Source organism: Pseudonaja textilis, chromosome 1, assembly GCF_049901715.1.
Source record: "Pseudonaja textilis isolate UNSWEBS1 chromosome 1, rPseTex1.2, whole genome shotgun sequence".
Classification (NCBI taxonomy): Eukaryota; Metazoa; Chordata; class Lepidosauria; order Squamata; family Elapidae; genus Pseudonaja; species Pseudonaja textilis.
The window spans coordinates 317,913,301-317,925,083 of record NC_141990.1 but is presented as its reverse complement, the minus strand read 5'-3'; the positions used below and the strand labels follow the sequence as shown (position 1 = coordinate 317,925,083).

The following is an 11,783-nucleotide window of genomic DNA, read 5'->3' as shown; positions in this document are numbered from 1 at the left end:
CCCTGACTCTGGGGGATAAAAGGAGAGGAGAGCAGTGGAAATCTATGGGCCGGTCCTTGGGATGGAAGAGCCATGGCTGCTAGCGAAGCCCCACCCTGACTCTGGGGGATAAAAGGAGAGGAGAGCAGTGGAAATCTATGGGCTGGTCCTTGGGATGGAAAAGCCATGGCTGCTAGCGAAGCCCCACCCTGACTCTGGGGGATAAAAGGAGAGGAGAGCAGTGGAAATCTATGGGCCGGTCCTTGGGACGGAAGAGCCATGGCTGCTAGCGAAGCCCCACCCTGACTCTGGGGGATAAAAGGAGAGGAGAGCAGTGGAAATCTATGGGCTGGTCCTTGGGATGGAAGAGCCATGTCTGCTAGCGAAGCCCCACCCTGACTCTGGGGGATAAAAGGAGAGGAGAGCAGTGGAAATCTATGGGCCGGTCCTTGGGACGGAAGAGCCATGGCTGCTAGAGAAGCCCCACCCTGACTCTGGGGGATAAAAGGAGAGGAGAGCAGTGGAAATCTATGGGCCGGTCCTTGGGACGGAAGAGCCATGGCTGCTAGCGAAGCCCCACCCTGACTCTGGGGGATAAAAGGAGAGGAGAGCAGTGGAGATCTATGGGCCGGTCCTTGGGACGGAAGAGCCATGGCTGCTAGAGAAGCCCCACCCTGACTCTGGGGGATAAAAGGAGAGGAGAGCAGTGGAAATCTATGGGCCGGTCCTTGGGACGGAAGAGCCATGGCTGCTAGCGAAGCCCCACCCTGACTCTGGGGGATAAAAAGCAGGGGTGGAGATGAATAGAGATGGCAGACAACTATTTGTCTTCCGGCTGGATGGACTTAGCGAGACAGAAATTTTTTTGCCAGGGCTGCCGGCCCTCCTAAAAAAGGAATCTTTTAACTTCAGAGGGTTGGTCGTGTTTGGGGAGCTGGGTCAAAACAGATATGTACACATGTAGGGTGGGCCGTATTTTTTTTTTTTTTAATTTACAGAGGGGAGGGGAAGACTCTTATGGAGAGGAGGCCATTTCCCCACCCCCGCCCCAGCACCCCGTCAAGGATGCTAAGCCAATTCCAAGCCCGGCAAGGGCTACAAAAAAAGGGTGTACCAAAGACCCCCCGATTCTACCCTGAGCCTGCCAACCTTGTGAGGAAATAGCTCCTGGAAGGAAGACGGACCACCTCCTGCCGGCCTTCCACGCCTCAAGACCCTCCCTCTCTGTCTCCACCCCATTTTCCTCTCCCGCGTATGTGGGGGGGGGGTCGTCTCCCTGCCCCGCCTGGCAGCCCCCCACCCCCCCTCCACCGTGTCCGGCTCAGCCTCTGGAATCCGCTGCAAGGGAAGGAGCCTTCCGGAAGACTCTTCGGCGCGAGGATGAAAGGGCAGCGAGTTTCGGAACAGGCACAACTTTGGCAAAGCACAGGCCGGTGTCCGTCCTGGGAGACCCAGACGTCCGTGAGGGCAAGTGGGGGGGTTAGCGCTGCCCCGCATCGTGCCCGGATGCTAGCAAGTTCCAAGTCTGAAGACCAGAAAAAGAGGGTACGGGGGGGAGGGTCTCCCAGCATCTACATCCGGCAGCACCCCTGTCCCAGCCCGCTGGGGTCCCTCGTGCTGGACTCTGCGCAGGACAGGCGGGGTGGGGCGCTCTGCAGGATCGCGGTCGAGCTCCCCCTCACCCCCCCCCCGGGCCGACTCATAGGATCTGCTCAGTGCTGGAAGCAGAAATGTCCAGCAGGCGCCAGGCAGCGTAGGGGTTCAGCTCTTCAGGATCCCTGCAGAGGGCCCAGACGTACAACATCCGCAGGACTTTCTCCTGGAGGGGGGAAAGAGAAAGGAAGGGCGGAGGTTGTGGGTCGGGGGGGTAGAACAGGGGTCGCCAACCTTTTGGACCTCGGGGACCACCAAACTCATCGTTTTAAATCCCGCGGACCAGAGACCCTGGGAAAATCCACCCCCCCCCCAAAAGCCTGCAGGAAAATCCCCCCACCCCGTTTTCCTACCGATCGATCGTTCTTTATTTGGGATGGCAGGATACCGTCTCCAGCTCCGTTCTCAAGGGGAGAGACTTTTGGCTTCATGCAAGGAAAGCAGCAGAAGCTGCAGAAGTCTTTCTTTCTCTCCCCCAAACTCCTCCAGAAATGAGTCTTTGCCGGCAGAGCCTCTTGGAGCAGGAGGCCTTGCAGGGTCCCAAAGACTCATTTCTGGCGGAGTTTGGGGGAGAGAAAGGAAGACTTCGGCTGCTTTCCTGGCGTGCAGCCCAAAGCATCAGAAGAAAGAAGCAGAAAGAAGCAGCCCAGTGGCCAGGCCAAGCGCGTGGGGCAAGTCCCCCCCTCCACCCTTCCCCCCCTCCCCTCACTACCTCGTGTCGTTTGCAATGCAAGCGACGCAAGCCTTGTGTTCCCGCACAGCCTGGATTCATTGCTTTTTTGGGGGGGGGAGGGTAACATTTCTCTGCACACACCCCAAAATTTTCTCGCAGACCACCCGGGGTCCCCAGCCCACTGGTGTGTGACCACTGGACTAGATGACCTCCGAGGTCCCTCCCAACTGTGTTAAGCTGGTAATCTGTGAAAAGGGAGGCCGGCATGTCGCAGGGATTAAAAAAAGGGGGGCAGCAGAGGACAAACCCCGGCTGGAAAAAGAAACCCCTGCCTGGCGATCTCCCCAACCGACTGAAATTGCACTCCTGACCCAGCAGCCCCCGTGGTCATCTAGACACAAAACTACAAGTTGTCCTAGGGAGATGCTCCGCCATCCGGGTGACGGTTGTCCCAAAGTGGTTTGTTTTTGTTGTGGGTTTTTTTTTCCAAGTGGCAACTGGACTTTCTTGTTTTCTGAAGCAACAAGGAGACCGTGAGCTTCGCCCTGTCTCTAGATCAGTGGCCCCCAACCTTTTTTGTGCCACGGCCCGGTACCGGCATCACAAAATGATCCGCGGCCCGGTACTGGCATCAGCACGCATGACAAGGCAAGGCGAGCGAGCGACCGCCAGCCAGCCATCCCCGCTTCTCCCCGCCACCTTCAACTCCTCCTTTGTACCTTTGTCGATGGGCTTCGCTCGGGACGGCTTCGGACGGTCGCTCGGCTCGCCTTGCCTTGGTGCTGAAAGAATCCTCGCGCCTTCGTTTCGCTCGGCCGCCCCCTTCGATGAAACTAAGGCGCAAGGATTCCTTCAGGACCCAAACGCCGCTTTCCAACCGGAAAAGCTCGTCCGGAAGCACTTTCTCGTCAAACAAGATGGCGGCGCCCAGCAAACCGGCGGCCCAGTAGGAAATGTTCCACGGACCGGTACCGGTCCGCGGCCCGGTGGTTGGGGACCCCTGCTCTAGAAGACCCTTCCCACCTCCTGGCCCCGAGACAGGTGCCCAACGCTGGGGAGCCAGGGAAGGGAGGGAACAGGAGACCAGGAGTGGGGAGGCAAGGCGGGGAAAGGAAAATTCAAAATTCAATCCAGCCTCCTTGGATTGCCCAAGGCAGCAGGGAGTCAAATCCAAGGGCTGCGGCTGGATCTGGTCCGCAGGGCGCTTAGATCCAGCTGTCAGGATTCCAGCAATCGCCCTAATGAAATCCTGATTCTCGAGCCAAACTTCAAAACACTTGAAAGGATTCATTAGAGGCGACATCTTGGCCCTGCCCTGTATGAAGCCAATTCTGGCCTACGTCATTTACAGTCCCTGTGACTCTCCCCCCGCTTTTTTTCTGGGTGTGTCATAAATCAGATTCTCCAACTGAGCACGTTCACAGGCTGGACATCATCAATCCGGTTCTCCAAATTAAATATTTCCCGGGCAAAAGCTCTGGTAGTTTAGCTACAACCTTTTCAAGCGAAGAGTTGGAATGTACTGTCGCTTCCAAACTGCTACACTTGCTCTTCCAGATTTCTTTCCTCCCCCCCCGCCCCCTTTTTTTTAAATGGCAACTACTAAAACGGGCCTAGGAATGTTTGATGAGGTGACACCGGCCCTCGCGGCATCCTTAGACCCAGCCCACGAGGCCGCCTTGGAAACAGCAGACTGGCCCGTGGTGCCTCTGTCAGCGAAAACGGAGCTTGGGAGGGCTGCGCTGGCAGAGGTTTGCAGGAGGCTGTCGCAGCCGAAAATGGCGCTTGGGAGGAGCCCATTTTTGCTGGCAAAGCGCTCAGTCTACTACAGGTGCCCTCAACATGAGTGATGTCAACCTGGCCACACACACACACACACACACACACACCCTGCCCATGTCCCCTCTGACCCCCACCCCCCACCCCGGGCCTGTGGGCTACTCTTTCTCTTCCTTCTCAACCGAGGTTGTTGAATGTGGCACCATTCGAATGGTAGATCGCGAAGGGTGGGGGCGCCTTACCGGATCTCCTTCCACCACCTCTCCCTTCTGGTTCTTCATCACCATCACCAGCTGAGCCTGGAAGGTGATGATCAGCACGGGGCCCTGTTCCATCATCTTCCCCATGGCCAGCTGGAAAAGAGAAGACTCGTTTCAAGACGCTAGTCCAGAAGAGGGTTGCTGGGACCGGCCCAGCACACGCTACGAAACGCTTCGAAGTGGCTCAACGTCTCTGGAGGTTCTCAGCCATCCAGGACATTGGTTGTCCCAAAGGTGTGCGTTTGTTCAAGAGGTGACTGGACTTTTTTTGGGGGGGTGGGGGTGTTCAAAAGAAAATCTACAAGGGGGGGGAGAGGGAGAGGGAAAGAGAGGAAGACAGAGAGAGAGAGAAGATAGATATATAGAAGAAAAAGGATAGACGGATGGATGGAGACAGAGAGACAGACATGATATGACGTAACGTAGGACAGAAGTCTCCAACCTTGGCAATTTTAAGCCTTGTGGACTTCCAGAATTCCCCAGCCACTTTGGAGTGGAATTCTGAGAGTGGAAGTCCACTTGGCTTAAAGTTGCCAAGGTTGGAGACCCCTGATATAGGAGACAGATTAGATGACAGACAAGGTTGGATGGATGGATGGATGGATGGATGGATGGATGGATGGATGGATGGATGGATAGATAGATAGATAGATAGATAGATAGATAGATAGATAGATAGATAGATAGATAGATAGATAGATAGATAGATAGATAAATATAGATAGATGATAGACAGATAGATATAGATAGTTATTTAGATATAGATAGATAGATAGATAGATAGATAGATAGATAGATAGACAGACAGATAGACCGACAGATAAACAAGATAGGTAGGTAGGTAGGTAGGTAGGTAGGTAGGTAGATGATAGATAGATAGATGATAGATAGATAGATAGACAGACAGACAGATAGACCGACAGATAAACAAGATAGGTAGGTAGGTAGGTAGGTAGGTAGGTAGGTAGGTAGATGATAGATAGATAGATAGATAGATAGATAGATAGACAGACAGACAGATAGACCGACAGATAAACAAGATAGGTAGGTAGGTAGGTAGGTAGGTAGGTAGGTAGATGATAGATAGATAGATAGATAGATAGATAGATAGATAGATAGATAGATAGATAGATAGATAGACAGACAGACAGATAGACCGACAGATAAACAAGATAGGTAGGTAGGTAGGTAGGTAGGTAGGTAGGTAGGTAGATAGATAGATGATAGATAGATAGATAGATAGACAGACAGACAGACAAATAGACAAATAGATATACAAATAGATAGTTAGTTATATAGATAGATAGATAGATAGATAGATAGATAGATAGATAGATAGATAGATAGATAGACAGACAGACAGACAGACAGATAAACAAGATAGATAGATAGATAGATAGATAGATAGATAGATAGATAGATAGATAGATAGATAGATAGATAGATAGACAGACAGACAGATAAACAAGATAGATAGATAGATAGATAAATAAGATAGATAGATAGACATACAAATAGATAGATAGATAGATAGATAGATAGATAGATAGATAGATAGATAGACAGACAGACAGACAGATAAACAAGATAGATAGATAGATAGATAAATAAGATAGATAGATAGACATACAAATAGATAGATAGATAGATAGATAGATAGATAGATAGATAGATAGATAGATAGATAGACAGACAGACAGATAAACAAGATAGATAGATAGATAGATAGATAGATAGATAGATAGATAGATAGATAGATAGATAGATAGATAGATAGATAGATAGATAGATAGATAGATAGACAGACAGACAGACAGATAAACAAGATAGATAGATAGATAGATAGATAGATAGATAGATAGATAGATAGATAGATAGACAGACAGACAGACAGATAAACAAGATAGATAGATAGATAGATAAATAAGATAGATAGATAGATAGATAGATAGATAGATAGATAAATATAGATAGATGATAGACAGATAGATATAGATAGTTATTTAGATATAGATAGATAGATAGATAGATAGATAGATAGATAGATAGATAGACAGACAGATAGACCGACAGATAAACAAGATAGGTAGGTAGGTAGGTAGGTAGGTAGGTAGGTAGATGATAGATAGATAGATGATAGATAGATAGATAGACAGACAGACAGATAGACCGACAGATAAACAAGATAGGTAGGTAGGTAGGTAGGTAGGTAGGTAGGTAGATGATAGATAGATAGATAGATAGATAGATAGACAGACAGACAGATAAACAAGATAGATAGATAGATAGATAGATAGATAGATAGATAGATAGATAGATAGATAGATAGATAGATAGACAGACAGACAGACAGATAAACAAGATAGATAGATAGATAGATAAATAAGATAGATAGATAGATAGATAGATAGATAGATAGATAGACAGACAGACAGATAAACAAGATAGATAGATAGATAGATAGATAGATAGATAGATAGATAGATAGATAGATAGATAGATAGACAGACAGATAAACAGATAGATAGATAGATAGATAGATAGATAGATAGATAGATAGATAGATAGATAGATAGATAGATAGATAGATAGATAGACAGACAGACAGACAGATAAACAAGATAGATAGATAGATAGATAAATAAGATAGATAGATAGATAGATAGATAGATAGATAGATAGATAGATAGATAGATAGATAGATAGATAGATAGATGATAGATAGACAGACAGAAAGGCAAAGATGGATAGATAGATAGATAGATAGATAGATAGATAGATAGATAGATAGATAGATAGATAGATAGATAGATAGATAGATAGACAGACAGACAGACAGACAGATAGATAGATAGATAGATAGATAGATAGATAGATAGATAGATAGATAGATAGGTAGATAGATAGATAGATAGATAGATAGATAGATAGATAGATAGATAGATAGATAGATAGATAGACAGACAGACAGTTAGATATATAGATAGACATAGATAGAAAGATAGATAGATATATGGATAGATAGATAGATAGACAGAAAGAAAGACAGATAGACAGACAGACAGATAGATAGATAGATAGATAGATAGACAGACAGACAGATAAACAAGATAGATAGATAGATAAATAAGATAGATAGATAGACATACAAATAGATAGATAGATAGATAGATAGATAGATAGATAGATAGATAGATAGATAGACAGACAGACAGATAAACAAGATAGATAGATAGATAGATAGATAGATAGATAGATAGATAGATAGACAGACAGACAGACAGACAGATAAACAAGATAGATAGATAGATAGATAGATAGATAGATAGATAGATAGATAGATAGATAGATAGACAGACAGACAGATAAACAAGATAGATAGATAGATAGATAGATAGATAGATAGATAGATAGATAGATAGATAGATAGATAGATAGATAGATAGATAGATAGATAGATAGATAGATAGACAGACAGACAGATAAACAAGATAGATAGATAGATAGATAGATAGATAGATAGACAGACAGACAGACAGATAAACAAGATAGATAGATAGATAGATAGATAGATAGATAGATAGATAGATAGACAGACAGACAGATAAACAAGATAGATAGATAGATAGATAGATAGATAGATAGATAGATAGATAGATAGATAGATAGACAGACAGACAGACAGATAAACAAGATAGATAGATAGATAGATAGATAGATAGATAGATAGATAGATAGATAGATAGATAGATAGATAGATAGATAGATAGATAGATAGATAGACAGATAAACAAGATAGATAGATAGATAGATAGATAGATAGATAGATAGATAGATAGATAGATAGATAGATAGATAGACAGACAGACAGACAGATAAACAAGATAGATAGATAGATAGATAGATAGATAGATAGATAGATAGATAGATAGATAGATAGATAGATAGATAGATAGATGACAGACAGACAGATAAACAAGATAGATAGATAGATAGATAGATAGATAGATAGACAGACAGACAGATAAACAAGATAGATAGATAGATAGATAGATAGATAGATAGATAGATAGATAGATAGATAGATAGATAGACAGACAGACAGATAGATAGATAGATAGATAGATAGATAGATAGATAGATAGATAGATAGATAGATAGATAGATAGATAGATAGATAGACAGATAGATAGACAGACAGACAGACAGACAGACAGATAGATAGATAGATAGATAGATAGACAGACAGACAGATGATATAGATGATAGATCAATCGATAGACAGATGATAGATGAGATAGATGATATAGATAGATGACTGTCAGATAGACAGACTGGATGGATGGATGAACGGGTAGGTAGTTAGGGAGGCAGAGAGATAAACAAACATACATAGTGGATGGATGGATGGTTGGATGGATGGAGAGAGACAGAGAGAAACTCATCCCAAATTATATTTATTTATTTATTCATTAGATTCGTATTGCCGCCTATTCGCCAGGGCGACTCAAGGCAGCTTGCAACATGTCAAACCACAATTTAAAAACAATACAACTCGTAAAAATCAAATAAATTAATATAGTAAAATCACCCCCCACCTCCTCCCCAACAGCCCCCAGCGACAGCAGATGACATGAGCCATTGGTGGATTGAATATATGGGTTGAATATATGGATTCGACCTGGAGCACCCCCACTGGGCTTTCTTGGGAACGATGCCCATCCATGCCTTAAGGCAGGGGTCCCCAAACTTGGCCACTTTTTAAGACTTGTGGACTTCAACTCCCAGAATTCCCCAGGCAGCTGGGGAATTCTGGGAGTTGAAGTCCACAAGTTTTAAAAGTGGCCAAGTTTGGAGACCCCTGCCTTAAGTAATCAAAAAGGTAGGAATGTGTCGTCCCCCCCAAAGAAAGGCCTAATTTGGTGCATCTTGCTTTAAAGGGGGGGGAGATAAGACCTGGCCGGTGGGAAGAGAAGCCCCCCACCCCGAGGGATAGCCAGGAGTTGGGAACCTCTCCTCCTCCGCCGGAGCTCTTTGGGTGCAAGACGGGGCCCCGCCGGAAGTCCAAAACTAATGGTTCGGGGTGCGCAAGAGTTCCGTAGCGGTAGTCGGAAGGGGGCTACTCACGTCCACATTGTCCACGTCTAAGATCTTGGAGTGGAACTGGAGCCCCATCGCTCTGGCCTGCTGGATGGGATGGGCCAGCTGACTGTAGGTCTGCAAGAGAAGGGAACGGTTTAAGAGAGGGCCCCCCCGCCCCGTCTCTTGGCCCCAGAAGTCCCGCCAGGCTTTTTTCGGGGGGTGGGGAGCTACAAAGTTCTTCCCGTCATGCCCTTCTTGGAATCTGATTCTGAGAGGGAGATTGAGCAGCTGACACGGAGCGGGAGTGTGGCTCCGGTGGCTGCGGAAGAATTCAGAGGAAGACCCAGGGCCACCCCTTCTTCATCCTAGGGCACGCAGGGAGGAACGGAGAAGGGAGCAACATGGCCTACGGGAGAGGAAAAGGCCCTGAGCCCTTTCATTAGCTGTAGCTGGAAGAACAGGATATAAGTGGGGCGTTTGCACACGGCTCCTTGCTGGAAGCAAAAGCGTGCAGTATGTCAGCGTTCCAGATAAAATCCATTCCTGTCAGTAACTCCAAGACAAACCATAATCTCAAAGTACTTTTATTAGAACAGAGCCTGGCGCATTCTGCGGAATTCCGAAACTAAAAGTTTCCCCGGACTTCCCATACTGTCCCAACCTACAAACCCATCTCTTTTTTTTACTCATCATCACATCACACGAACTAATCCCAAAGTAAGTTCCAATTCTTTCTGCGCCACACTCTTTAACCTTGACCTATCAAAAGAATTATATTTTGTCTATTAAGAGCTACTCAATTTACATCACTTTCTCCAGCTACGTGGCCACAATCAATCATGATTCTGTAGCGGACACATTATCTCTGTCGAGGCTTATCTGAGTTTTGGGTCCTCCCACCTGTGGTTGCTGCGTTCTCTTGTGGAAGTCTGCAATTTATCATCCTGGCCTGCCGTGTTAATTACTTCCGCGTGGTTTGTGCTGTGTTTTTTTTAAAAAATTTCTAATTATCTTTACTTTGGGTTCGGACTGCATTTCTCCCCTTCATAGACTGTTTTTGGAAGTTTGATATCCAGCTGAGGAAAATCGGACATTGGGCCCCAAGTCGGAGGCATTAAAGGGAATTTATTCTACTTTTGTGACTTGGTTATTTTCGTGTCACGCCCCTTTGGGTCATCACACCTTTTCCCAGGAGCCCCTGCCGCGCACGCGCGCACACATGCCCCAAATATCCTCCCCGTGTGGAGACTCACCGCTTCGTAGCACCAGTCCTTCAGGATGTCCAGATCTCCGGAAATCATAGCCTGGGGAAAGGAGGAGATGTTTGTCAGGGGTGTGCAGGGGCCGAGGAGGGGGGAGGCAATGGATGGTGTCAACTCGTAAAACACTCCCATGCTTGTTTTCGAGTTGCCCTAAGCGGGACGGGAGGGGGACATCTGAAGGAGCAGATCGGCAAATTAAAAACCAGAAATACCTGATTGTAAATGTATTAATAGCGGCTAGGATTGTATTTGCTAAAAACTGGAAAAATGAGAAAATACCATCGCAGGAGGAAATTATTAAGAAAATATTGGAATGTGCTGGGATGAGTAGATTGACATTTGAAATTAAGAGAACAAGAGGATAAACAATTCTATAAAATTTGGGACCTTTTCTATCAATGGTTGGATGATAAAATACAATAATAGAATATTTAGAATTTTAGATAATAATGAATATATAAAGAGATTTTTTTTTCTTTTTTATTCGATATCACATCTATAAAAAGTTTTCAGGGTAGATTTGGTATGAGTATGTGATTTGTTATAAAATAAATTAAGTGAATTGTAGCTATCTCGCAAAGTATGAATGAATAAAATCACAGTCAAATGATTATTTAATAGTGATACTAGGGTATATAATTTCTGATTGATAATATGAGTTATTGTGTAATGTAACTGTAATGGAGACTACGAAATGAATGCACAAAAACTGGTAAACCAACCGACACACTGTTTGTATATCTATGAAAGAAAGCTGGATATTTTTATGTTTTGTCTTTTAAAATTAATAAAATTGTTTTCAAAAAACCCGAAGTACATTCCACACTTGTCTTCAAAGGATTGTAGCCTAGGCTACCAGACCTTCTGCCTGCGAAAAACCCTCATTGGAGAATCTGATTGATGACACACGCAGGAGGGGGAGAGGGGGGAAAGAGAGTCACAGGGGACTGTAAATTACATGTGTCGGAGTGGGGTTCATTCCGGTTAACGAGGCTCGTGATTTAATTAGGACAATCCCCGGAATCCTGACATCGGGGTGGGGAGGGTGCCCTGGGCAAGAGGGAAGGACAAAGCCGGCGCGGGAGAGGGTGAAAC

At 45.4% G+C, this 11,783-nt stretch overlaps 1 protein-coding gene across 2 annotated transcripts in view; it reads right to left on the bottom strand.

Annotated features, from left to right (window-relative positions):
- Positions 1 to 937: 937 nt before the first annotated feature.
- TIMM44 (translocase of inner mitochondrial membrane 44) overlaps positions 938 to 11,783 on the bottom strand; it is a 32,361-nt gene continuing 21,515 nt past the window's right edge. For both annotated transcript variants that reach the window (XM_026722496.2, XM_087922593.1), the window contains exons 10-13: positions 10,680 to 10,730; positions 9,472 to 9,561; positions 4,327 to 4,437; positions 938 to 1,798 (exon numbers count right to left, since the gene is read on the bottom strand). In XM_026722496.2, the coding sequence (XP_026578281.1) occupies positions 1,679 to 1,798; positions 4,327 to 4,437; positions 9,472 to 9,561; positions 10,680 to 10,730 (372 nt within the window). In that variant the 3' untranslated portion in view covers positions 938 to 1,678. The remainder of the gene's footprint in view (positions 1,799 to 4,326; positions 4,438 to 9,471; positions 9,562 to 10,679; positions 10,731 to 11,783) is intronic.